This window comes from Apteryx rowi, unplaced genomic scaffold (genome assembly GCF_003343035.1).
Source record: "Apteryx rowi isolate R43461 unplaced genomic scaffold, aptRow1 scaffold_363, whole genome shotgun sequence".
NCBI lineage: Eukaryota > Metazoa > Chordata > Aves > Apterygiformes > Apterygidae > Apteryx > Apteryx rowi.
The window spans coordinates 194,186-222,059 of NW_020450119.1; the positions used below are offsets into that span (position 1 = coordinate 194,186).

A 27,874-nucleotide genomic window follows, 5' to 3' on the forward strand; every position below is an offset into this window, starting at 1 on the left:
TTAAGTCTGGCAAATGTCATCAATGGCTTTACTATGCCATGCCCTGGCTTCTCCAAACAGTGAGAACAGATTGGAAAAGGTGTTACTGATCAGAAAAAACACTCTGAGGTCAGGGCCCAATCCACGCTGGGTTTTTGTGTCAGCTCAGCATGGAGCAAATCTGTCATTAAATCAGGCACCAGCATAAGCAACAATTCCCATTCAAACCCTGGGAATATCTGAGAAGAAGGAATTGTCTGAAGCTTACAGATTTCTTCTCCTACATTCATCACATAGCGAGGGACTGACAGCAGCGGAAATATCTGAGTATCTGATTATCCAATCAGAAAAAGTTTATGGACAAATTTATTTTGAACTGGAAAAATGAAATGCAACTGTCCTGCCCTTTTGGGGGTGTAAATCCAGGTTGGGGGGGGGGGGGGTCAGCTGATCCCCAGAAAGCACTAACAGCCATCCTGGAATCTGTGACCATAGGGGTCTGTAAGACATCAAGTGGTGCTCTGAAATGAGATCAAGAATTTTTGTTTATTATCATATGTATGTTGTTAATTCATGTTTTCTATCTGTATTATTAGTAGTAAAACACTCTTATTATTTTTACTTGTATGGTAAGTGCTCTTCACTCCAGCAAACTGTCCCAAGAAGCGTCTGATCATACCATGCTGTGAGGATAAACAGAAACATAACCTGTTCCTGTGCCATGGATGGCAGCCACCACCTAATCAACACCTTCACCGGAACAACCATTGTGGAGGGCTGCTTTCAGGCTACTCATCTGGTTTTACAGCTCGGTGTCACAAATGGTTGTAGGGCTGGTGACCTGTGGTGGGAAGTCAGTTAAACAACTGGGGGTAGGAGCACCTTCCGCTGGCTGTGCTAGTATGTCATGAACCTATACTCCAGGTCTTTGCTACCTCAGGCCGTGCTAGTATTTTGTATTCTTTTTGTAGCAGCCCTTGAACACAAGGAGAAAGGAAGATAAAACACAGAGGTTACCACATGAAGTTAACAAGCGTGACCCTCTTTGCCATGTCACCTGCATCCAGGTGATTTTTTTTGCACTTAGCAATTTTTCCTTTATATCCTATCAGATTTTCTGTTTCCAGACCTTTGCATGAGGCAGGTATAACTAAATACCAGGAAATAAGTGTTCTTTTACTCGTGTATGTACAGAAAAGGGTTTTGCTTGGTATGCTTTCATCATGACTAGGGTAGCTATAGCTTGGTATGTTGGTCACTCTATAACAAATGTGTGATGAGCACATTCCATTATGTGAAGCAAATCTGGAAAAACAAATGGGTGGTTATTTGATTTCTGTAGATTAAGCACAGAAACATTTGGTCAGTCAATTTCCTGGCTGCTCCTTAGCACCCAGTTCTGCTGCTTTCACATTATCGTCATGGGTGCAATCTTGCTCCTACCTCAATCAACAGAAGGTTTGTGCCACTGATTTGAACAGGACAAGGATCCGACCCAAGGAGATTCATGCCAAAGTGTATGTTTTGCTTCTGGCTACTGAGAGGTGTAACATGGATGGAAGCTGGTGTTACCTGGCCTTGGAAGGAGCTCCGCAGAGCACGACTGAGGTATGAATCCGGGTGCTTCCGCAGGGACTTTTACACCTTTTGTTCCCTTCTGCCACCACTGGAAGAAAAAAAGCAGTGTGGCTGAGACAATGCTGGACCTATACCACCGCATTTTCAGCCCCTGGGTAGTACAAATTAGCACAGAACTCAAATGCTCTTTCCCAGTGCAGGGGAATGGCCTACATACAGGAGCAGCAGGATCAGAAAGGTCTTTTGCACGCAGTCTCACCTTTTTCCTTTGAGTAGCTTAACTGTACCCTAGGATCTGAACAAGACACTCCGCACTTCAAACGGCGCCTAGGTTTAATACATTATTTATTTGAATAAATAAATACAAAAATAAGAAATTCTGAATATAAAACTGCTTGTACAAAAACCCCACAAACTCCTCAAGCTTTACATTATTATGTACACATTTCTGATACAGTGAAAAATCTCTACTTGCACACAGTTCATTTAACAGAAAAGGCTTGAATGTAGCAATTTTTGCAGAATCATGGAAACAGATACATTTAATACTGAATAGAAACATGTTTGACAACATTCAGTTTGACTTCTAAAAAGGACAGAAAAGTGTGTGAACGTTCATGCTCATCTTAAGGCCATCCTATTTGAAACAAACATACACCACTGCCTTTGGCCTTTGCGTCCATAAGAACCGGCTGCCCAAACACCAGCTCAGCTCTCAGTGCGTGTACGAAACTCAATTCAACTGTCTCCCACTGGAATAGATCAGGTACTGCCCTACTAAAGTCAGGGAAATTACCACTGGGGTCTGAGGCACAAATGAGAGCAGAAGAGGTATAATAAAACAAACCTGTGGCCTCAGACACAAGAGCATAAGGCAGAAATGAGTCCGTACTGTATTATTAGCCTGATTCACTTACATATTGCTTTAGCTGTATGTTGCTGCAATGCCATTAAAACTAATGTAATCTCAAAGGCATACAGGTAGATGATACACTGGCTGCTATTTGGTCTGTTTAGGAATGAATATTTAATATAGGTCCCTAATGAATACCATAGCATTAAGCTGAATGATTCTCACAGCTTTTTCCTGAATCATCTTCGGCCTTTGCCCATAAATAAGCTAATTGATGAGACAGTGTTACAGAGCAACTATATGGGATATTTTACCTATCTGTTCAGGGAGATAGCTGCCAAAAAAATGCTTGTAATTTAAACAGGAGAAAGTTCTATGTGATTTTGATATGGAAACAACCCAAATACTGTAAATATAAAAAAACCATTTATAGAAGAAGTGTGCTGGAAAAATGTGTTATGCCAGACAGAGCTGAGGTTTAGCTGACAAAAGCAGCAATGGCTATGATCTGTAGCACTGACTCAAGCCCGTATATAAAGAGAAGAATGGCACTTATAATGACATCTGCTTTTAGTACGTAAGTCTGCCACACCAGGAAATAGACGGACAGAATGACACTTCCGACTGTGATCACGAGACTGAGCCCTAATGGAGCCTCTTCTTCTGTCAGGTTACCCTTTGAACCTTGGAGGAAAAAAAAAGCTAATATGAGTTTCTGATTTGTTGTGACAAGTCTACAGAGTAACTTTGTTCAAAAAAGGCTGAAGTATATTCTTACATTTGAGAGCACATTGAAACATTGGCTTGAATCAAGGCAATTGTCAGTAAATGTAAGAACAAATGGAAAGACCAACGGACTACCAATTTCTTGCTGATTGTGAAGTTGATCTAAATAAAAGAACAGCGGATACCCAAAGGCACACCACCTACCTTTTTTTCCCCACAGACAATCAGTTTTGAAACCAGATGCTGGAGCCAGATCGTATGATCCTCTCTCTCTTAGTTGACCATCAAACTTTCCCCCAACCCCTCTGCACCTAGCTTGACAACTTGGTGACTACAGCGCCCATTTAAGGACACCCAATGCTGATTCTAAAATCTTACGTAATTTAGACTCTACCATATTCCCTGGTAACCTATTCCTATTTCAAATTAATGTCATTGTGAAAAAGCAGCACTTCGTTTCATACTTGCACCTTATTTCCAAGCCGGTCTCATAGCAGATTTTGCTATTTAACTACATTAGACTACATTAACTACATAGACTTGAAACTCCTTTATTCATCCACCAGACTCCAGGCAAACATATGCAGAGAGCTTTAAGGTAGTAGGCTAAATTCATCCCTGCAGCAACCCACCTGAATTCAACATAGACCAGCCTTGTACAGACGCCTCAGGAATATCTGGCACAGATTGTAATAGTAACCCTGTTTTTAAAAAAATGGACTTTAAGAAGTCTCAGCAAGCCCTGGACAAGTGTCCGCACAAGGATTCTGTACAGTCCCTTTACACACTGCTCTGGCTTAGTGAAATGAAGATTCTGGCATTGGTGTGTATCTTTAGGAGTAAGAGGGAAAGCTGTAGTCACGGTAGCAGCTTTAAGCTGCCCAGGGAAATCCTTAGCAGTACCAGCTCCACAAAGTTCCAGCCATTCGGCTACTTTTGTACATTGCTAGAGCAGTTTAAAGACACTGTACAACCTGAGTGAATGGAGATCTCTGTGTTTCAACACGTTCATTCTCACAAGTCACACTCGCTTGTAAACAGCACAACAATATTCCAGTAGTCACAGTTATATTGCTGACACCCCAACTACTGTTTTTTAATGGTATTATAGATTATACTTCATACAAGAGAGAATTCTGTTTGGCCCTTTGGCCAAACACACTGATCAGTCAGATAACGTTTAATGACATAAATGAACAAGTCTCCATAAATCTGTTTGTCTGCTAAACTGGCATATTTTAACACAAACCCAATTTTAGAATGATTAACATTTAAAGACTTTAATATTTCACTTAAAGGGCACTTTCATAACATGACATACCCAAGTATAATCGGAGTGCTTCAAGAATGGCCATAATAAAAAGCAATGCAAGATCAGGAGCCAAAAAATTATCTGGATAACTGAAAACGTGACCTGTAGAATAACACAGGGTAAATAAGCCACAAAAATACAGTAGGCATACTGACAAAACACAAACATGTTATAAGCACACAGCCTACTTCTGCGTTAGAACACATGGAACTTACTTTTATAAACAATCATTGCAAGAGTTGCCAAGAAGTAAAAGATGTAATAAATTCCATTTACATAAAATAGAATCTGCAAAGGAACAGATGACAGCTGATAACTATTGTTAAGGATTTCTAATACTAATGAGGTAGGATCCATTTCATGAAAAAGCCATTTCCTAATAACCTTAAAATATACTGCTATGCCTTATTATACTAAATGGTTCACCTTTGACTGCCTATTGTGTACGGTTCAGAAAGTAATTTGGGATTGCAAATAACAGGAATTAGGACAAGTGTGCTGTTTTAGGTTTGATTTTAGTTGTGTTTTAAAGAACTTTATTTGGTGTGTCGTGGGGTTTTTGCTAGCTGTAGTCCCTAAGGAAATGAGTTGCATGTGCATGCATACATTTCCCCAAACAACTTCTCTACCTGTTAGTCAGCTTTAACCAAGTTGACAGAGGGTTGGCAGACTCCAATATATCAAATCCCTATAAGTTTCATGAAAATAGGTGTCTATGTGAAGCAGACAGACGTTTACTGCCCACATGGTGGAAAGACTGAAAGCTGAGCTCAATCTTTGTTATATATCTGAGAAATGCTGTAAGAACTCAATTTTGGGACGTGAATTCATAAGAAACAGACTTCCTTAGTTCACTGCTCACAAAACTAGCTGTTGTATAATAGAATATTTAGCTCTAATCATCTGACTATATTGCATACTTACTACGTGGGATCCTCTGCCAAGGTATTTGAGAGCTTCACAATCTTTAATACAGTCATCCTCACAATGCCTCTGGAAAGTCATGGAATACTGCAGACACTGTTGTACGTATAGGGAGAATTTACTTATACTCTCAGGGGAGTTCATCTCACCTGTAGCCATCTTAAGATTACAGTCATCTTAAACATGCATCTGGTCTAAATTAGTCGTCCGGGCTCCCCCTAGAGTCACTGGAGATGAGCACCTTCAAAGTCAAGCAGCTCCTGATTAGGATGAGATAAACTGCTGTCTAAGGTTAAAAGGCAGCATCCCGTTGACTACAAAAGGAGTTGAAACGACTAGTTTATAGGAGATACCTAACACTTCGAAGACCAAAAGAGCCCACCCACATTCACTCGTACATACAACTCCTATAAGGGGGAAACATAGCTGCTGAAGGACGCATCTTCTCTTCGGCCTCAGCAGCATGTTATTAATGGCATATGGGAGACAAATGCAGTACATTTTGGGGCTCACCACCGCATGAAGAAGTCGGAATGTGGCTCAGAGAGTCCAGGAAGCTTGGCCATTCCTATGTATTTTTAATAACCAAATTATACCAAATGCAATTCTTTGTCTTAAATAATACAAAGTATTATAAGTAAGTGTATATATACATATGTATTATATATATGTATATATACACAAAGTATTATATATAATAAGGAAGTTATCAGTGCAGATTTCATTATTTCCAGATTTCTGCCTTGCTATAATCAAAACATTCTTTATCCTCCCCTCTCTCCCCCAGTCCTTTTCAAATATTCTGAATATCTCTAAGCAGGGACTTAATCCCAGGTATCATTTACAGGAACTGCTCATCCAGTTTTTGATGAGAGCACTCACCCACATGCAGTGGATGTATTCCAGTTCCCAGAGAAGCTCATTTTATTAAAACAGAACTAGGTTTTTGTGTTCTTCCAGTTGAAGGAAGGTGGAGCAAAAAATTACTAGATAGGTTCTAAACATGGAAACCTTTGAAGACAAGGGTGTCTTTTCTTAGGAGGTTACTCAGATCTTGGCAAGAGTAAAGATAGGGTGGATTAACATTAGAGATGAGGAAGTACCATTGAAGGTCACTTCTACTACCTCTTGTTGGCTCTGTAACATCAACCGTCTGTGTGGTATGCTGCATGTTTTTTGGGCGGATCAGTCCACAAATCCAAATTTTAGCCTTTTTTCTTAAGGAAATGAGAGTTATATCATCATAAAATGTGTCTGCCAGCCCTCTCTCAAGGCTACAGGTTGGTTTAAAGGTCTCTGTGCATGAATGGAAGCCAAGTCGGTGCAAAATCTGAGCAAAACCCCCAGCTAACACTGCAAAAACACTTTCCCTTGGAAGAAGTGTTTTTGCTTCATACAGATGGTGCTGATAATTGAAAACTCACAAGCTAACACTAAGATAGCATTCTGCAGGTTTATTAGGTAAGAAGAAATTAATCCATCTCAGCCATTTTTTTGAGGATTCCTATATGTGAGGGATGAAAGGTACAAAAAGGATACAACCGATGAAGTTCTTCCTGTCCGTTGAGAAGGAAAAAATAAAGAGCAGAAAATTAGTCTAAACATTATCCAAAAGTGCTGCAAAAATGTTCAAACCACTGATGTTACTAGAGGGGTTACAAATTCTTCTAGAAATGTTTTTCTCTCAGCTCACTGGAAGACTTACTATATTCTCAGATCAAGCAGTCCAGGTTCCAAAAATAACTTTTTCAAACACATGAATTCTAAAGTACTTTTGGGAAATCCCTATTGTGAAAAGTCATTTTTGCTGAGGTATGCATCTCTTTCAAAACATAAAGAACTATACAGACACCTAACTCATTCATATTTTACTTTCGTATCATTTGTTATGAATAGTCAAATAACGCTTCATCTCCTCTGAACTATGCAGGAACAAGGGAAACATGCAAGGGAACCAGAACATACCATTTGTTTATAAATTGTGATGTAGAACACAGGGCTCCCTAGATCCTCTAAAATAATATCCTCCCAAACAAGTTCCCTTCAAAAGCAAAGTCATTCTACATAAAACTTTAATATGCTCTGATTACCCAAAGGACCTCAAAGCATGATAGCTTTGATCATCCAAAAAAAGGTATTTTCTGTAAGTTAAACAATAAATTTTACTAATTTTCATTTTCTTTTGCACAAATATGAATAAAATTCCCTTGAAACATGATAGCATTGACCTAGGTACAGTGTGACCAGTAAGCGACCAGTTCTTCTTCTTAAGTCATTCTTAATATTCTCAATATCCTCTTTTGGAAGCACAAAGAATTGAAAAGTTATGAATCTTATTTAACAGACAGCAAAACTAAGGCCCTTTTGTTCATCTTAAAGACATTCCATTATCATCAAATCAATGGGACATAGTCACCCCACCATCTTCATCTCTGGGCTTCTTGTGATTAATGTCCTTATCACCTAATAGTTTTATGCAGTTGGGCCCAAATTAATCTTCACTAACTTCAGGCATCTAATTAAGGTATCCAATTAGGGAACGCAGTGGAAATAGGCACGCAATTTTAGAAGTGATTCATACTGCCTATAATCTGAAATGCCTTCTGGATGTGCTTCATTCTCCTTTCCATTTTCTATAAAGGGAGTATAGGCTCCTAACAGACTAAAACACCTCACTTAGCCAAACTGGGTTTTGTTGAATGCTTTATTTCTTTTTGCAGAACTGGAATTAAAGTTTTCATTATACATCTTGTTCTGCAGTAACTAATGGTTAAAGATGTGTTTATAATTATACTCCAGTATAACCACTAATGTGAAAGTAATACCTTTTATCAAGATGATATATTTCCTTTCTTTCACAGGAATTAGCAAATGTCTCTATTTTAAAGTTATTTTAAACTATAAAGTAGGATGTTAATTTGAAATGCAACAACTGCATATGCAGACATGTTGCTATTTTGCAAAAAAAAAGTGTCTGAATATGGAACTTTTTCTAAAGAGCAGTATATATAACCAAACACTAAGTTATACTGGTGTACCCTCATCCATGCTGGGCAGCTCTGCTGGCAACAGTGTAATTAGAGCAGTACAATTTTCTTGTACAGGCAGCCCCTAGTGAATTCTCCAATGGCAGTTCCCCAGTTCTAGCTTTAAACCGAATTTTTATCATTATCCACAAGAGGGAACAAATCATGTTCCTGCATCTGTTCTATGGACATGTTTGATACTCAGTATTATTTAGAACATGCCTCCCTGCTGAGAGTCAGATGATACTTCACATAGGTTAAACATTTAAACCTCACAAAATGCCTGTGAAAAGGATAAGGCAATTACATAGTAATTATTATGCCAGTTGAATATATAATTTCAGGTATAACAGCAGGTTGTTAATCCCAACACTGAGATCAGCTCACTGCTATCATTCATGAAGTCTGTATTACTTCTGAGGGGATTTTTAATTTGAAAGTGAGCATTCTGGCATAGCAAAAAAAAAAATAGGCAAAAGAATAATTTAGAATAATTTTAAGTATTTGTATGAAGAACACAAACTCTTGCATCACCAGAAAGAGCAGCAGAGATTATCATTGTGCTAACCAGAGCTTTTACATTAGCGAGACCTGGAACAGTGACTTTCCACCACATACAGGCTGGCACCTAATTTCCAGCTATTCTAAGCTTGTTCAGTCCAGAAGAAAGCAAAGGGTAAAACCAATTGTTTCTCAATGTATAAATACTTAAATATAACAGGCAAACTCCCCAGGAATAAGGTATTTGCATGAAGCATAACTATGGATCACGAGCTTGAAAGTCTCTGAACTGTGCAGAACCTACGTTCATATATATACTAACTGGTTCTTATGAGTGCAGCTATCCACCATATGGGCTGAAAGGTCTTTTTGCATGTACAAATGCCTTAACTAAAAGTTGTGCTGTCACATAATCCGTGAACTGAAACCTGCTGACCTTGCTAGAGAGTTTTGTAGATAACAGATACAGATCTTCATCATAAATCTACTCCAGTTAAGTGTGTTATAAAATAAAAGCATCACTATTTACCCTGGCCACTTTTGATTTAAAAAGTGATTGTCAGTGACTGTGCACATCTACTTGAGAGAAAATTTGGCTCATCTTCTACAGAACTGTCTTTTAATTATTTTTATGCCAAAACTATGCTAAAAGCTTACTGGCAGTGACAGCTATAGTTAATGTTGTCCAGGCCCTCACTACACAAGCTTGTTTTTAGCTGCTCATGACCTTAGCAAATGCTAACTGCTCAAGCTGAAATTTTCCAAATGAGTTGTGTCTGCCTAAGGTTGAATTTACTTTTTTTTTTTTAAACTTTCAGAAATTTCTGAAAGGGAATTTAATCATTTTAACCACAGTAATGAGCTGGAACAGCTGCTTCCCCCCCCCCCCTTTGAATTTCAGTGCTTCATAATTTGGAAACAAGACTTGAAATTCTGATGTGATCACCTTAGCCTCAGGAAGAAGATTTTTGTCCCTTCCTGTGGAAAGGATGCTCCCCCGTTTGAACGAGTTATGCACCCCTAGAATGGCGTTACACCCCGTTTACGTGACCCAGAACCTGCAGGCGCCGGGATTTACCTCAGCGCAGATCCTCGCCTCGGGCGAGGAGGGGCCGACAGCCAGGCAGAGCCGTGTATCGGGCTTGTCGCGATATGGCTATTGGGCTGGACTCGGTGCCGAGGACTCAGTGCCGGGCTGGCTCGGCACCGGAGTGCCCCAGGTGCGAACTGCCGGCACAGACGCCGGTCGTCGCGCGGCGCCGCACATGTCGCCCTCGCTGTCGCGATAACGGCCGCCAGCCGCAACTACGGCGGCCGGCGAGGTGCCACCATGGCGCCGCTGCGGAGAACTGGCTCCAGAGACGGTCGGAAAACAGCGGGAAACCCGCTTTTCACGGCCTCGAAGAGACGCCTCTCCCCCTCCGCCCGGCTCTAACGGCGGGAAGAGTAGCGGTAACGACGGCAACGCGTCCGCTCACCTCTCCTCACAGCAGCCATGTTCGCGCCGCTCTTGTCCCCCCCTCCCCCGCCGCCTCCCAGTCCTCCAGCATCCCGGCAGCCTGTGCGCAGCGACCGTTCGTCTCTGCGCGCCTGGGAGGAGCTCTCTGCCCTCCCCCGCCCCCCTCCCTTCGGGCGCGATCGGAGCGCTCGGCCCGGTTCGGTCGCTTTCGGGCGGATTCGGGCAGTGCCCGTTCGGGCGTCTCCGTTCGGGATTGCGAAGGGGAATTCGGGCGCGATCGGAGAGCACTCGGCACAGCTCGGCTTTCCTCGCTTCCGCCTCACCCGCCTTCGGGCGGGATCGGAAAGGACTCGAGCGGCTTCGGGATTCTTCGACCCTCTGGGCCGGACCGCTCGGGGACTCGGCCCTGTTCGGGCGGGCTCGGGTTTCCCACCCGATCTGTCAGGTATCGCTTCGGGCCGCGCTACTACGGACTCGGCCGAGCTCGGCTCCCGTCCTGCGCTCGGATTGGCCAGCCGGGAGGAAACGCGGGCCGAGCTCGACGGGAGCCACCGATTGCCTTCGGACGAGGCCTGGGAGGACTCGGGAGACTTCGGGCGCGATCGGAAGCGGTTCGGAAGCGCCCGATTCCGCCGCGGGGAACACGTTCGGAACCACTCGGGCGAGCTCGGCACCGCTCGGCCGCCCGGCGAGGAGCGCTCGGGTGACCTCGGGGGATCGCCCCCCCCCCCGGGGCTCCCCTCCCCCCGTCTCGAGCCGCGCTCGGGGGGAGAACGGCGGCGGCTCGGGCCCCCTCGGGCGGGCCGGCTCCCCCCCGCCCCCCGGCGCCGGCCGCCTCGCATGGAGGACGCCGACTCGGCGGCGAAGCAATTGGGCTTAGCGGAGGCGGCGGCAGTGGCGGCGGCAGCCGCAGTTGCAGCGGCGGCGGCTGCGGCGGCCGCGGAAGGATCCGAGCAGCAGCAACAGCAGCAGCAACAAACCGCGGCGTCGGAATCGGAGGCGGAGCCCGAGGAGGAGGAGGAGGAGGAAGAGGCGGCGCAGGTGACGGCAGTGACCGTGATGGCTGCAGAGGCCGAACACATCGAGATGGGAGCCGAGTCCCTGCCGAGCGCCGACGAGGCCGCCGCCGCCGCCGCCTTCGCAGGTCAGGGCGGGCGGGAGTGCGCATGCGCAGCTCCCCCCTCCCGGCGGCCTGGCGGCGCGGGGCGGCCGCTGCGTGCCGGGCTGCGGCCCTGCTCGCCCTGCGCGTGGGGCCGCGCTCGGGCGGCCTCTCCTCGCCTCGCCCCACGTCGCCTCACCGCACCGCCCTGCACGTATTTCCCCCGGGGCAGAGCCGCCCGCCCTGCCTCCGTGAGGGGGCAAGGCTGCGCCCCAGTGGGGGGCTTCGAGGCCCCCTCGCCGGCCGCTCCTCTCCCCTGCTTGCCGCCTCCTCGGGCGGGTGGCCCCGCAGCACCCCGAGTGGGTGGCAGCAGGTCCGCCGCCGCAGGAGGCGTCAAGGAGCCCTGGCGGCGAAGAGCAGTGTGGCAGCGACCTGCTGTCGGCTGTGGGACGTGGCCTGAATCCTCTTTCTGGGGATGCCCCGGTACCATGCAGCGACACCACCCCAGCCTCGCCACAGCAGGAGGAGGCGTCGAGGTGCAGGGCCGGTGGCTGTTGGGGGCGATACCCTTTTATCCCCACTGCTGCATGTCTCGTCCTGTTGCAGAGCGCTTCTCGCCCTGCCTGGTCCCCACAGCCTCCTCAAGCTCCTCCGGAGCCGGCCGTGGAGGTGGAGGGCAGATGGCAGCCGTGAGGCCTTGGCCTACAGTGCTCCCTGCCCGCTGCTGCAGCATCCGTGTGACCTGAGTAAAGGGCAAAGGGAGACGGTGTGACCTCATCTTCCGGCATATCTGTGAGGTCTCCTGTTCCTTCGTGTTGCAGAACAGAGACAGGCATACAAATGAAATAATTCACCTCAGGCGATGCAGTGAGGAAACAGCAGATTCAAGCTGAGGCTTTACAGTTTACTGACTCCCAGACTCTTGCAGATTACAGTCTTCACTCTTAAACTGTCTGAGCAAGAGCCTTCTTTTGCATCTAAAACTATTTTGACCCTGTACACAGTTCTCCCATTTAAAAAAGTGCCCTGACACATGCAAAATTTTAAAGACAAGCTCTGATATGCAGATAAGGAAAGGAAAAAAACTCTACCCACAATATCTGGATATTTATCTCCATGTGTGCACAGGAGCTTCAGTGTTGTTTTTTTATTTTTCCACAAACAGTGGTACTGAAAAATCCCTAATTTTAGCTAAGCTGTCACATGTTATGCTAAACACCACATAAACATTTGCATATAATTTTGGATGGTTTTAGCTGGAGCAAGCATACGGGTACTTGCCCCCTAGAAATTAATATGTGGCTAAGGGAGAATCAGTGGTTCTCTCTTATCCTGATGTTTGCCAGTCACCTCTCTTTATTCAGCATCACATTTTTTTCTGGTACAGATAGAATATTCATTTTTCCTTTAGTTCAACACACACTGATAACTACTGTTGTGGTCTCGAGGGTGAAGCATGTTCAACCCAACGCAGTTCTGAAATTTGATAACAATCAGAGAGAAAGTGTTTTCTAACAGTTTAAGGGTGTTACGAAAAATAGAATTGATATTGAATAGAAAGGAGGGAGGAAATGTAATTATATTTTTTGACATTTATGGCCTTTATCAGGTTCTTTGGATGAAGCAGAATATTAGGTTGATTTCTATTTTATCTTTCAGAAGTCACCACAGTGACAGTAGCTAATGTTGGTGCCTCTGCAGACAATGTTTTCACTACATCTGTGGCAAATGCAGCTTCAATTTCAGGACATGTGCTGGTAAGTCTGTCCTTTCATTTGAGGGCCTTAGAGAAGTCCCATACATTTTCTTAATGTAAATGAAGCTCTTGGGTTGTGTTCAAGCTGTAGTAAGGTCAAAGATGTCTTTTCATTGCAGTATAAAGGTATTTAGCCACAAAACCATCAGTAGTTGCACATACAGATTTTTCTTTATCCCTTGGACTGTTTTGCTCTACTTTTCCACCCCCAAAGACCCACTCTGTAGTGGCGCTAATGAAACGTGTAACCTTTGAGTTTGGCTGGCTGAAATCTCAAAAACTAACCTAATAACTGCCATGCTGATTAGTGGCTTAGGATACCTTTGAGAAGATTTTGGGGAATACTGAAATACATTGGTATTTTAATTCTATCAGTTAAAACTCTTTATTTCTTCTATAGTCTGGGAGAACGGCCCTCCAAATTGGGGACAGCTTGAATACTGAAAAAGCCACTCTCATAGTGGTTCACACAGACGGCAGCATTGTAGAAACCACAGGGTTGAAGGGGCCATCAGCACCTCTCACACCAGGTATAAGGCAATCTGTTTTTGAAGTGTCGTTCTCCCGAAGGGTTAGCTTTCTCTCCACCTTGATCATGTTGCTGGGAATAGAAAACGTCTTGTGCATGATATTATGAAATTGCATTATAAGGACCATTTGTCCCTTCTTGACGTGGTGCTCTTGTCTTTCTTGGGAGTAGGAGAAGAATATTTACTCTTTGTTTTTTCTCTCAGAAATATATTTCACTTTCTCATTTGCCCTAACCCTTGCAAATACGCTTCTTGCAAAATCTTAGCCTCCTGCTGGGCTGTCACATACCTTCCTACATACGTCCCACCCCCAAAAGCAGATTGATCATTATAATATTAATAATGAAAACCTGAATCTCCTAGTTCTCTATATGGGCTCTTTTTAAAGGGTCTTTGAACATGATTGTGTCTCTGTTCAGGCCTTTTGCTGATATTTAAGGGTCAGTATAGCTCGAGTCCTTATCGCTGGGATTTTGTTCTGCTTGGCAGTTTCCTTTCTGCCCACAAGATGGCATGACAACCCTTTAGCAGTCGGTCACATTACAGTAGCATCCTCTGCAAAGTGTAAGATCCAGCCAGCTGCTTTAAGCCAGTGCAGGTTACAACCTGTGCAGTTAACGTGCTGTTTCCTAACATGCGGTTTGCTTTATTTTCAGTCACTTTTGCGGTGTTACATCACATCAAGATTTCTTAAGCCTAGTAGATCAGACTCATGGGCGTCTGTTCCAAACTGAATTATTTATGGTGTACCATGTAACTTGTGTTGCTGTGGACGGGTGTCAGCTGCTTGAATTAACCTCATGACACTGTTGGCCTAGCCAAGCTGAAAGTCTGCATGTATAGACAGTGTGCCTTTTGGTTGCTGTCACCTTTCTTTTCTTTTCTCAAAGGACCGCAGTCTCCTCCCACCCCTTTAACATCCGCCCAAGAGAAAACTGGAACCAAGTATAACTGGGACCCATCTGTGTACGACAATGAGCTCCCAGTGAGGTGTCGGAATATCAGTGGGATTCTGTATAAAAACAGACTCGGCTCAGGTAAAAATGACCACCTTGCGTGAAGAAGTGTGACGTCTCCTTCTTCACTTGGTGCACTCTTCTTTTAATCAGGCTACTTTTAAGAACCTATTATGAAGAAAAAAAGGACAGCCTAGTCCATCTGGGTATTGTTGTTCTCCTGTGTTTTGCCCTCTTGTTTCCTCGCTTTTTCTTTGGAGGCTTTGTGACTTTTTTCTTTAATTTGTGAAGATACAGGCTGCTGTGCAGTAAGTCTTCCTGATAATAGGCTGCCTTTTTTGAAGTTCTTTTTGTGGACCTCTTAGAAATAGACCTGTGCCTCTATAAAGGTCTGTAGAATCCCTGCTGGACTAGAAAGTAGATAGCTTGTCTCCTAATGGGACTTGTTAGTTGTCTTAGCCCCTCTTCTTCTCTTTGTATCTCTGTGGGAAAGCTGAAGAAACAGCAGCAGAAATTGTCAGCAAATCTGAGTGCACAGCACAGCATTTGGTTCAGGCACAGAGTTTTCTGCACAACTAGAAGGATTAGGAATTTAAGTGAAAATTAAGGAAGAAATTAAATTCATGGTGTTTATCCATTCATCCTTCCTATGGATGAGTCAGTTTTTCTAGCCTGTTGATGTATTAGTGAGGCCTAAAGTTGGAACTTGCTAAACATGCACAGTGATTGTAACAGCCAACATGATAAATGGTACAGTTATCCTAAGACGATGAAAAGTAGCAGAATGGCTTTGTTTGGTACTTGCTTTGGATTAACTGCAGTTTTGTCCAGCAGCTTCAGTATATACTTCTTTAGGGAAGTGACAGAATAATTCTTAACCTTTATTACCAATTTCTTTTTTCTAACTTAATTCAGGAGGCCGTGGTAGGTGCATTAAGCAAGGGGATAACTGGTACAGTCCCACTGAATTTGAAGCCATGGCAGGACGAGCCAGCAGCAAAGACTGGAAAAGGAGCATCCGCTATGCTGGGAGGCCACTGCAGTGCCTTATTCACGTAAGGTTAAGCTTGTCTCCTACTTTGTGCTGGAAAGGGGCAGGTAGCATCTGGGCAGAGTCTGTCCAGCGCTGCAGCTAAAGCTGTGTGTGCTGCCTTTGCAGAGTAATGTGTGATGGTACAGTGGGGCAGTTTGATTTGATTGAGAGTCGGTGGTGTAAGAGGAATTTTTCTAGATGTTTTTTCAAATAGCATCTTAGAAAATTTACTCGTACTTGAAAAAAGGTTACAGTTTATGCAGGAGGAAGTCCAGCCTTCAGCTCTGTACGGCAACAATTGGAAAGTGTGCTCTCTGCCCGTGATACTGTAATTCAATAACCTGATCTTCTTGATTCTGTTTGCTTGACAAACATGTTCTTCGCTTGCAGCATCTACTGAGTATTACTTTGGCTCCTTTATTTCCTGCAGTGTTCAGGCGCCTGATAGAGAATATGGCGTTGCCATTAGATTGACAGTTGATTTCTAGTGGGCAAAAGCTTTATAAAGTCCCCCAAAATTCACATGTTCTTGCTTTCTGATTTTAAAATTGTTTGTTCTTCCTTCACTCTTCTCCCCTCCACTCGCCCCATCACTACACTTTCTGTTACTGTATAAAGTCTCTAGGGGGGAATAGATATGTCTTACTGGAAGCTGTCTGAATTTTTTAGTAGAATACAGTCATGCTTGCAGTGATTTTGGTGATTGCTAATCACCATTGCTCTGATGCTGAACTTACAATCTTCCTATTTCAGGATGGGATTTTAAATCCTCACGCTGCCTCTTGTACTTGTGCTGCCTGCTGCGATGACATGACTCTGGTGAGTTGTAGCTTTATATCCATTAGTTTTAAAAACAATTTATCAGTCAAGCTGCCCAGCCATCTATGAGCAGGTCATGAGCATCCTGGAAATGCTCACAAGTATTGTGGATGCAGCATTTTTTGTCCAGGCTGCATAAAGAAGGAAAATAAGGAAAGAACTGCCTGCTAGGACTATTGCATAGGCAGCCTCCAATGTTCATAACTGCCCCTCCGTGAAACTGGGTGATTCTGGTTGCTGCTTTTTTCCTTTTTTTTTCCTTTTATTTGTATAAAATGCCATTTCTGGGATATCAGAGCTATTTGTGATTTTTTGACTCAAATTCCCCAAGTATTTTGAACTGGAAAAAACAAGTTTATATTAGAAAGCAGTGTTTTGGATCCATATTTTCATATTAAAATATTTGTTTTTTCAAAAATGAGGTTAAAGTCCTGAAATCAGAACTGTTTAGCTTGACCTGGAGCAGTGTTTTATGGTCCTTTTCTACTGTGAACTGGATGACTTAATTGTTGTCTAGATCTGAAACTAATTGCTGCCTGTCCTCCCTTCACTCCTGTTGTCTTTTCTTCCACCATCTTGGCCAGTAGACAATTATTTGCTCAGTTCTGCTCCTTAAAATAATAGCGGGAAGAGGCAGAACCTGTGCCTTTTTAGCTGGAGGGAGCTGAGTGTGTGAACTTATAGAATAATTATTTTTATAACAGTGTATTCGGGGAAGTGCGCAAATAGTTTTAGAACATTTTGCTTGCTGAGGTGAGTGATACCCATTTCAAATATCTATAAAGCTGACACAGCAGGGACTCCATCAGGTATTAATCGTTACAGTATGTCTTAAAGACTGTAAAGCCTTAAACTTCTTTTTTCACAGGGTTCTTTTGGTTTGGAGCTGCAGTTTAAAGGGCTTTTTGATCAATTGTTGCAAATCAGCTATTCCGTGGGAGTAACTGCTGCTTGACACTACTCTCAGCTGCATCTGGAAGAACTGAAGTAGACCCGTAGGCCCAAAGAAGTGCCTCTGCTAATGTCTGTTTTCTGTCTTTTTATGTAGAGTGGCCCTGTACGACTCTTTGTACCATACAAAAGGCGGAAAAAAGAAAATGAAATGCCTGCAACTCCAGTGAAAAAGGATTGCCCCAAAAATATAACCCTACTCCCTGCTACAGCTGCTACTACATGTAGGTTCTTTTCTCCTGGTAAAAAATGCTTCCCTTTTTTGAAGAAGAATTGTCAAACTAGATATTTTATGTATATCAGCAGCCCCATGGAATCAGCCAACTGAGAAAAATTGCTTGTTTTCGTGGCCATTCCTTTTCATTGAGTAGTTTTATTGGCTCAATCTCTTTAGCCACTTTGACTTCCCATTTTTAGAAACTAGAACAGTGTTGCCACCATCTGGATTGCAAACAGGAGTGCAACTCCAGGTTTACTGGTCTGTCTTCAGGAGGCTAGTTTTTAAGCATCTTAACATACTTTTCCAGTGGGTGTTAGGTTTCATACCTTTCTCTGAGAGAGGTCTGGATTATCCTTCCCCTGCAGGAGTGCTTCTTTTGGTAGCAATTCCATCTTTCACCAGACATGGAACTATAGCCTCGGAGTCTGAAACTCGAACTGTTTGTAAAAAGATCCATCTAACTGAGCAGTGTGCCGCAGAATCAGCCCATTACCAATTAATGGTGCCAGATAATTAGTGTTGTTTAAAAATGGTTTTAAACATTTTGAAGCCATTCAGGTATGTTCATCCAAAAGGATTTTGTCACTTGTTCCTTGCATTGGCCGAGCATGTAGCAGTACAGTTAGTTAAACTAGTCCAACTAGCCAAACTGCCATAGAATTAGTTGTGTTCTGAGGTTTCGTATGTTGTTTTAAGTAGTAAGAACCACTCTTGCTAAAGTTATAATAAATTAGGATCAGCCAGAAACTGGTGGGTTTTGTAGGCCGCTTGGATTTTTTCTGGTAGGTGTTACATTATTGCTTTCAGAGCAGTAATTGCCTGCAGAAGGCGAGCAGTGCCTTCGAAATCCAAATGGGGTTTTTATTCCTATTTTCAATTTTATGGGTATCCAAATTTGGATAGCACAGGTCGTTTACTGATCTGTGAATTCTGTGACCTAGGACGGTTCAGAACAGGGATATCAACAGCTAAACAACCAAGGCCTCAGAGCTGACTGTTAATTATGAAAGTACTTCTACTATTTCCAGTCACCGTGACTCCTTCTGGACAGATCACTACCTCCGGTGCTCTGACCTTTGACCGTGCATCGACAGTGGAAGCCACAGCAATTATCTCGGAAAGTCCATCCCAGGGTGACGTTTTCACTGGAGCTACTGGTAAGTGTTTGGGCATGCATTTGCTTCACCCCTGTGAGACCATTGCTAAAGGAAGAAATGTTTGGAATGCTGCAGGAAGGATTTGTTTCTCAAGAGCTTACGCAGAGGCTATACGTAACCCACTCTCCTTTCTTTGAAATGATTTCAGCAGCTTGAAATCTTACCAATTTCACAAAAGAAGTTAGCAGTTTCTCCAGATGCTGCAGCTGCTAATGCACACCTCTGCTGGTTTCTGTGGCTTTGTGGTCATTTCTGTCATTTTTTCACTCCTTTTTGGCCCTGAATTACTACCAGAAAGAGATGAGCATTGAAACTGTGTGAAAAATGCTGTCAAATGCCCAAAGTAAATCAAACAAAACATAAATGCTCCTTGTGTGTTCTTTCAGTTTAATTCATATATTACTTTTAGTAATACTTGATACAGCAGTTCCCAGCCTTCCCACAGCTGCTCATCAGCACCAGCTGAGATCACTGCTTCTTCAGGTCATGGTTCATCCAGCTTATTTCGACTTCAGCAGTCTGAAGATCACACTAGCCTTTTGTCTGGCAGGTGATGCAGGATTATGAGCTCTGCTGGAAAGGCTGATCAGCAGCTGAAGGAATTAACCTTCCCTGAGAATCATAATTTGGAGTCATCAGTGTAAATATATAGGCTTGAGGGGGGGGAAGCAGACAGTAATCTTGGCAAAAACCTTTAAAAGTGAAAACAGAGACGGATGAAATCACCATGCAAGGTTGCCTTGCTTGCTAGCTGAGAAACACCATTGTTTCTCATATGTGACTCTTGGAATTTTCACAGAGTTTAAGAACTCATATAAACATTAAAAAAAAATGGATGAAAGAAGCCTAACAAATGCCTGAAAGCTGTGGTATGTGATGGTTTATAATGCCATTGTTCTTCTGCAGTTCAGGACACCAATGTCCAGCAGCCTTGCCGGGTCAGTCACCCAGAACCTCACTATCCAAGTTACCAGGACAACTGTCAGATTTCACCTTTTCCTGAAGCTGCCCTGCCAACGTCTCATCCAAAAATTGGTATGTTTTATATCTGTAAGGTTAAGATTCAGTTAGCAATGCTTGAGTTTACCTCGTATTCTTTTCTTCTTTCTGGGCAGAGGTAAACATTGAGACAGGAAAATAAATTTTATTTTGTTTTGCTTAGTAGTTGTGCAAGTTTTAAGATTTGGACAAATAGATTTTCTGCTCTTTGTGAAAGGTTTTTCACTCTGATCTTGAGAACTTTGCTTTGTTGTTTTTTACCAGAGGAGGCTGCTGTGACTCTGTTGTTAAATCTTCTTTGCAGCCCCCTGCCTTTCATAAGGCTTTAAGGCTTTTGTCACCACTTGGGCACTGTGGCTAAATATTTAGTGTTTGATCCGAGAGCATCCCCTTGCTTAGAGATAAAATTAGATCACAGAGGCTCTTCTAAAAACTCGCACGTCTTTTTATGAATCCATTGATACTCTCATGCTGGAGGCAGTTTCAGGCAGGTGTGGTGTGCTGGTTTCAGGCCCCAAGTCAGTTTTTCCTCCCTTAAGACTGACATTTGTGCTGGAGTGATAGTTGTTTTTTAACAAGTGCCAATGTGAGCTTGTCCTGCTGTGGTCAAAATAGACTCTGGAGTAAAAAGGAAAAGATAGGAAAGATGACAAATGCAAATCAGCCATTTAGTGTTTGATAGAGCAGGTTAAATTGATTATCAAATATATCTTCAAATGAAATTGCATTACATGAGCTTAATGCTCTTTCATTTGTAGAGCTGACTTATAAATTAAGTTAACTACAACAGCAATTTCTTGTTGCATGTACTGATAGAAATTGAAAGCGTTGAAGAAACCGGAATTGCAAACATAGGAGTGTTCTTGCTTTCTAAGTTTCAGTTGAGCCTGGGCAAGAGATACAGTAGGGAATAGTCTGACAGTGGCTGGTTGATGCATTAAGTGATTTATAGGCCTTCTACTTCTCTAATTTCTATGATTCTATAAAGTTACTTGAGTATTTATTCACTGATGTCACTGAGGAGCTGCAAGACAGGCAGGTTTTGATCCCTATTACTGTTTTCTCAGACATCAAGAAGAGGTCATGTAAATATAGTATTCATTTGGTCAGTTCAGAAGGCTTTCACTTTTAAAGCCCTCCTTCTCCCCTTCCATTCTGGCCTTTTATTTACTTACTTATTTGTGCTTTTATAAGGCAAACTGAGGCTGAAGCTGTGAATTGAAGATTAGGCAGCTGCCACACAATGCATCATCTTAATATTTGCCTTTGTTGTTTTGACAAAGACTTGAGCTTTAGCACAGTATGACGTTACATCTCTAGGTGGGAAGTATGACTTGGAAGCCTCTGTTCTGTGGCTTTGGAGTATAGACTGTGATGCAGCATGTCAAAGTGCTTTCAGTGGAGTGCCAGGACTGATACTTTTTAAGGCTCTGGGATTTTTGATCAAATATAAGGATTACTTAGCTAGTTAGTTGTATGCCTTGTCCTGCTTTTACAGTGTGTTCTGTTTTCCAGTCAATTCATCTCTCTTAACCTCTGAATATTGGCTGGTGTTTTACGTTTGCTTTTTGTCCCATAAGCCAGAGCAATACAATGCATTCCTCCTCTGTCCAGAATGACATCTGGGTGGTGGTTTTAAGTCTCTTTTCCTTAGTCAGGTCTTGATGTTATTAATTAAATATTGATTTTTTTTTATCAGTGAAGCAAAGGTCATTGTTTTATCTTGACTGATACACCTGTGCTAAACGGAGGAATCGGAAGTAATTCCCATTAGATAATGTTGTCAAATGTCAGGCTGTACTGAAAAGGTGACAGTGGAAAAAGTTCTTCTGCAAACAGTTGTTGATAAAAGACAAGTTTATCTCTTGCTCATATCTAAGTGCAAATAGTTCTATGCCAGTCGTGTGCAAATGGATTGAAATTACTATCTTAATTAAGGGGTTTTTTGACTGTTAAAATGTCAGTCTCTCTGTATGATGAACTTGAAATGCTGTCTGTCAGAAAAGGTCAAACATCGAATACACAGTGACCTAGAATACAGTATTTTTTGAGAATTTCTGAGTTTTTTGATACCTGTCCCCTTTATCTAAATCAGTGCTGTATTCTTTCATCTTTTGCTGCTTGCGTGAAGAACTACCAGGTATGATTTGAAAAAGACTGAAGCGTTAATACACTTAAATCAGTTTCTGGGTTAGAATATATTCACTGTTCAACGCAATGGAAACCCTTTGCAAGAAGTCCTGTTTGTCTACAGGCGCTTTATTAAAGAAAGGCTCTCGGAGAGTGGAACTGCTGGAATTGCAGCCTGGTTCAGGAAACCATGTTGGCCTGCTCCTGTTCAGGACAGTATTTACATTTGAATTTTAAGTCTCATTTCAAGTGTGGCCCTGAAGATGTTTTCCTGAATGAGGGGTCTGTCATTCTGAATTTAACTAGTTTGTGCAGTCTGCTATTCTGAGCTCCGTTCCACAGTGAAAGAAGTTTGAGAGACTGGTTTCTGTCTTTCTTTCTGGAGCCACCTTAGGAAGACGAGACTGACTAGAAAGCTATTTTTATGAATATCTGTAATGATATCCAAAATGGATTGTGATGAGAGACTGCTAATAGAGTGAGAATGAAGTGCCTTCAGGCAGTCCAACCTCTACGCTTTGTTCAAGAACTTCCTGCTTAGTAAGTTTATTTTCTTAACTCTGGTTTCCAGGAAGAAAATCTGGCTCCGATAACTTTCCTTTTTAATGGAATAGTTAATAGTTAGTTTAATAGTTTAATAGTACCCTACCATGGCAGCTATGCTGCCAAACTACCCGGGAAAGTATGTGTTTTCTCAGCCTGCAGTACATATTCATTTTCCTGTGTGCTGAATCATTTTGAAGCTCCTACCTAAATATGCACAGAAAATTCCTGAAATAGACTATTGGTAGATTTTTCACCCAGTAAGGCCACACAGACCTGAAGGTAGTGCTGCCTTTTTTTCTTAGTTTGTTTTTTGTTTTGGTGAACAGTGTAGAGGGGAATTTTGAGGTCAGCTGTTGGTAGATGTGAACGTCTTGAGCTTAATTTTATGGCAGATAGTGCGTATTTATAGCTAGAGTTAGAGTTAGATTTGGGGAAAATAAGGCCAGCAAAGCCAGATAACGTTTGTTCCTGGAAATGTTGCCTGAGGTGAGTGTACACTGTGTATTGTTGGGTGCCTACACCTAGATTTAATTTCCTCATGCTATGGCCTCCCCGTGTGTATGCAAACTTAGGGTTATGGCTAGTGTTATGAAAAGTAAATGTTTTAGAGACACAGTAACTGATATTTTTTCTGAAACATTTGTGAAAGTAAGTCTGAGATCGGTATTGGTGGTTTTCTAGAACTTGTGTTTATTTTTCTAGTGTAGGTTTTGGAAAAGGAAAGACTACAGAGCCACAGTAATTGCAAGATTTGGGGGTTAGTTCAAGGAAAGCATTGTTGGGTTACTGGGGTAGGACTTTTCACTTCTTTCTTCTGGTGGCTTCCTAGTTAACATATTCAAACCTGCAGTTACTGTTAGGGTTATGGTTAGTATTTGAAAAAGTAAAGGCTGCAACATCTCAATTGATTTGGTTTTGTTCTTTTAATATCCCTTGGAGTATGTTTAGGAGAACTATTGCTGGGTTTCTGTGCTTTCATATTTAGTTTCATACCTGTGGCCTTCTGGTTTATACAAAAGTTAAGTGCTATAGCTGGGTTCTGGAGGAAAGGGCTGCAGACAAGAAATTACTCCTTTTTTTTTTCTTTTTTTTTTTAAGACTGTCCAACACAGTAAATGTAAAGCAAATGTCAGTGGATGTTAATGTCTTATGTTAAAATTTCCATCTAAACTGTGTATGTTCACTGCCATCCTTGGGATTTGGAAAGGAGAGGTTTCAGAGGTTCAATGAATGTTGCTGTTTGGAAAATCTGATACATTTGAAATAGACTGATACATTTGAAAGAGATACAGATGGCTGTGAAAGTTTTTTTAAAAGCCTTTTGGTGTTTGAGTGTGGTATGTGTATTTTTATGCTCATAGTTTGTTTTATGGTTAGAATCCAAGATGATGGAGTCCAAAGAAATAACAATTGTTGGGCTTTCTATAAGGGACTTCCCAAAGAGTGTTTCTGGAAAGTGTGTTTATGTCATATGTGTATTTTTGAGGTGATGATAACTGTCTTGTTTATATTCCAGTCTTGGTTCAGGGTTACTGTTAAGATCAGAATTCCATAGGGAAACATAGGGGAGCATAGTGTGGACTGATGCCTGTTTTGCAACCTGAGAGTTGATACCTGTGTAGTGATGTCAGGAGAGTTTCAGGCTGGAGAGTGTTAAAAAAGTGTTTGTTCAAGGCCAGCGGTAGGGTTCGGAATTAAGATGGTGGGTGTTGCAGATCTAGGTTTGCTGTTGTATTCTGTCTTCTAGTCTGATATATGGAGTAATTAAATAGGTACACAAACTAAGAGAGATGGGAATCTGTGATTACTCCTGATTTCAAAAATATTATGGAGCACTTGGTATTTTAGGTCACTGAAGGATTTATTATAACCTTATTTTAGCGATAGTTAAGGGAAACATAGGTGGAACATCATGATAGTGGCAGACAAGTTGTTGGGGGTCTTATCTTCACTACTTAATTGTGCCTCTCTGCAGCAGTGCTAGAAGGTGTTAATTCCTTCCTAGAGTGAACAATAGGGTTAGGAGTGCATGTTCTTCAGTCCTCTGGATTTGAYCTTAACCCACGGGCTTACTCTGCACAGCTCTGATTCACGTAAGGTAGGTCTGTTTAGCTGAAACTTAGCTGGACTGGAAGTTTTGGTAGAGCTTGTAAACAGAAGCACTCTGTGGAAATGGAATGCTCTAATTCTATATATTTTGTTTTGCTTTCTTTATATTCAGTGCTGACCTCACTCCCTGCCCTGGCGGTGCCCCCCACTACCCCTACCAAAGCCATATCCCCTTCGGTGGTGAATGGGCTGGAAGTGACCGAGCAGCGAAGCTGGCTGTACTTGGAAGAGATGGTTAATTCGTTGCTCAACACAGCCCAGCAACTGAAGACTCTCATTGAACAGGCTAAACAGGCCAGCTCCTCCTTCCGCGAGGCTGCTGTCACGCAGGCGAAAATTCAAGCTGATGTGGAGAGGAAAGAGGTAATGATGCCAGAGGAGGTGAGACGACTCAGCCAAGGCCATCTTTTTGGCTGAATGATGAGTAAAGCAGTACCTTGCTGTTCTTCACTGGCTGTAACTGTGGTAGCCCTTAGAAATTGTTTCTAAATTCCTTGATAGCAGTACTACCTAGACAAATCAGAGTTATTCATGTCATGAGGAAAGGAATAGAGTGTTCTGGGATTCCAGTAGCTGAGGGTAGCAGGCTAGTCACATGAACAGTTTGGTGTTACAAGTCCTGAGCTCTTGCATCAGGTGTCCATAAATTTCTGAGACATGAACACTGAATTCTCAATGAACCCTGGTATAGGGAAGATCCTGAGTGTTCAGCCACGTGGCGATGCTTTCTTCATGTCAAGTGAGCAAGGCTATCAGAGGCTTCTGACTGCCTGAAGAGGTGCAGGGATGAAAAGAAGAGCAAGCTGTGGAGTTTGTGGGGAAGATAAGCAGTAAAATTTTGAGGTGTCTTACTGAGCATTGTGCAAGCTGATCTCACGTGAGTCCTGTGGTAGGACTGCAAGGCAGGCTGCAATGGCAAGGACTACAAGAGTATTCCCTGCAGGCTAGTACTCAGGGGCCCTTATCTCCTCTGTAAGAGATCATCTACAAAGATTGCCCTGTTCTCCCTGCTTTTCTTCTTTTAAACTGATGCATGGTAGGGACCCTGGATTCTTCTTTACACCAGTTCATGCCTGCACCCTGAATCCAGCTCCATGCGCTGCTGAATGCATTCCCCTTCTCCTGCAGGTCCACAGCTGCTGGTGTGGACTTGAGGGAGAAAGGGAGGGCAGTTTTACTGTGAATTTGTTCCGTTGTCAATAGCTGATGAACTCCTTTCTGTTACACCACACTATCTGCTGTTGCCATTGGCGTTATTGCTAACGTCAGCTTTCCGCTGAATTCATAGGCATGAGTGTGCAGCAAGAGACCTTGAAGAATTGTGTGTGGGAAGACTTTGCTGAGAGCTGAGAACCCCTATGACAGTCCTTGCAGCGTCTTTGATATTCTTTGCCACGTTGTCTCTGCTAAACTCTTCTGTACGCTGCATCCTTGATGTGCAGGTGTGTGATATGTTGAGAGTCTAATTCTTCCCTGCCTTCCACCTGGGCAGAAGGGGTGTTCATGCTGCTGTCCAGTTGTGGGCCGTCTGCTGCTAAAAAGCTGTGTAGAGCATGGGATGCTGAAAAGTTGGAAGCTTTGACACAGTTTATAGCTGAAAATCTGACTTTGTTTAACTTCGCTCTCTGCTTCCTTTTCCAGTTTATGTGCTGTCTTCCCTTCTGTTTATCCTTACAGTGGTTTCTGGAACAGCTGTTCAGTGTCCATTCCCCCTCTGATCCAAATCCAGCCGAGGCAAAGTGTATTTGCTTCAGTGTACTCATAGTTTCTTCTTGTCCCAGGAATGGGAGTTAAAATCACTCCTGTGTACCGATTAAAGTGCTGGCTTTACAAGGCAAGGATGAGCATGTGTTTGTTTCCAGAGGAGGTCCTTTTCTCAGTAACTTTTGAATCCTCAGCTAAACGATTTATGCGTCTTACCATTCCTCTTTTGTAATGGGTTCCTCGACAGCTTGGTATTTGGATAAACACTCTTGCTGATGGTGGTATTTTTTTGTATCCAAATAATGATTCTCAAGCATGCTGCTTTGTGCCAGCATCTGAAACCATCTGGGTATACTGCAGGTAGCTATTTCTGAATACCGTCCGGTGAAAATTCCATTTTTGGAAAAACTTCTGGGTTTCTGGGTACAGGACTGGCATTTGAAGTAACTGTAATAAATGTCAAATAATTGGCTGTCTGCTTTTGTGTTGCTTAAAGGTGCTTTTCTGATTTCATGAGCATTTCCCTGATTTGTAACATGTCTCTTTCCCACCATAAGTTTGTATCTGGTCGTAACTGCTTTTTTGACACTTAAGGTATACGAGAAGGGGGAATAGAAGTAAACCTACCTTTTTTTGTTGACGATTTTTGCTGGACCAGTTTAATGCAGAGGAGATAGGTGCTTTATCAATATTTTGTATTTGTTATGCCCACAGAACTCCTAAGGGCTAACGAATAGGTGGAGCCCACCTGCTGCCTTTTTTCTTTTCATTAACAGGGACAGTGGATGCAGCAGTGTGGACACTTCCATGTAGGAGTACTACCAGTCTGCAGAATTTCTGTGTGGCGGTATGTTCCTACGTATTTAGAAAAGAAAGAGTGTTTCATTATGTCAGAGCTGCAGAGCAAAGGCCATACAATAGATTAAATTATAACAGAGCTGTAGATTCAGCTCTTCCTGGAAGAATGACTTAATACGTAGCAGGATTAAAGAAATCTGTTAGCAGGAGCAATCTAGTTCCCAACTGCATACACAAACTTCATTGCCATGTCTGTAAATAACAGGTATCTTAACTTCCTGCAGTGGTGCAGAACTATTTCCCTAGTTCAGCACCCTGTCTCTTGAACTTGTGTTCAAGCATTTTTGATCTAGTAACTGCCAGCTCTGGCCTTGTTCATCTAGCGTCCCTGCTAAAGAGGGAGATAGCCTGTAACTTCTAACAGAAGAGCAAGGCAGAGAGATTGGGACAGCAGTGTCTTTACCTGCCCTTCAGAGAGTGTCTGAAGCAGCCCCAAGTTTAAGCAGAGTAGAGAACAAGTGGCAAGAAGAGCAAACAAATAGGAAAACTTCCTTATGCGCAACTTCTGTCTTATTCTTCCTAGAAAACAATAAATTAAGAAGCGTTAAGAATTGTTTATCACTTAATTATATGCCTTATTGTATATCGTGTATCACTTCTTATATTGCGTTTCACTTATTTTATTATACTTACTATTTAATGAGCTTTG

The 27,874-nt window shown here is 42.6% G+C and overlaps 2 protein-coding genes across 18 annotated transcripts in view; one reads left to right on the plus strand and one right to left on the minus strand.

Moving 5' to 3' along the window:
* Positions 1–1,876: 1,876 nt before the first annotated feature.
* Positions 1,877–10,447, minus strand: TMEM80 (transmembrane protein 80). 7 transcript variants are annotated; one of them, XM_026073203.1, is made up of 6 exons: positions 10,378–10,431; positions 6,912–6,928; positions 5,373–5,468; positions 4,664–4,736; positions 4,458–4,550; positions 1,877–3,094 (listed from the first exon to the last, which is right to left on the minus strand). In XM_026073203.1, exons 1-6 carry the CDS (start codon positions 10,394–10,396, stop codon positions 2,889–2,891), a joined length of 504 nt encoding a protein of 167 aa, XP_025928988.1. In that variant the 5' UTR covers positions 10,397–10,431; the 3' UTR covers positions 1,877–2,888. The 7 variants fall into 7 exon arrangements, 5 of the variants coding, with proteins under 5 accessions (XP_025928988.1, XP_025928987.1, XP_025928986.1 ...); XM_026073202.1 differs by having other exon boundaries at positions 5,373–6,928; positions 10,378–10,418; XM_026073201.1 differs by lacking the exon at positions 10,378–10,431 and adding an exon at positions 9,978–10,369 and having other exon boundaries at positions 5,373–6,928.
* Positions 10,428–27,874, plus strand: part of DEAF1 (DEAF1, transcription factor) — a 33,110-nt gene continuing 15,663 nt past the window's right edge. For 5 of the 11 annotated variants that reach the window (XM_026073189.1, XM_026073188.1, XM_026073190.1 and 2 more), the window contains exons 1-10: positions 10,428–11,502; positions 13,117–13,214; positions 13,614–13,743; positions 14,634–14,780; positions 15,615–15,754; positions 16,486–16,551; positions 17,600–17,726; positions 18,751–18,879; positions 19,786–19,914; positions 24,776–25,026. In XM_026073189.1, the coding sequence (XP_025928974.1) occupies positions 11,199–11,502; positions 13,117–13,214; positions 13,614–13,743; positions 14,634–14,780; positions 15,615–15,754; positions 16,486–16,551; positions 17,600–17,726; positions 18,751–18,879; positions 19,786–19,914; positions 24,776–25,026 (1,521 nt within the window). In that variant the 5' untranslated portion in view covers positions 10,428–11,198. The other 6 variants (XM_026073197.1, XM_026073198.1, XM_026073199.1 and 3 more) reach the window with 5 other exon arrangements.

What these genes read in the sequence shown, in the direction of transcription:
- TMEM80 (XM_026073202.1), bottom strand. Translation starts at nt 5,531, where the DNA reads ATGGCTACAGGTGAGATGAACTCCCCTGAGAGTATAAGTAAATTCTCC. An exon ending in TTGGCAGAGGATCCCACGTA is followed by an intron (nt 4,737 to 5,372) that starts GTAAGTATGCAA and finishes GTTCCTTTGCAG; the next exon opens with ATTCTATTTTATGTAAATGG. An exon ending in TGCAATGATTGTTTATAAAA is followed by an intron (nt 4,551 to 4,663) that starts GTAAGTTCCATG and finishes GTTATTCTACAG; the next exon opens with GTCACGTTTTCAGTTATCCA.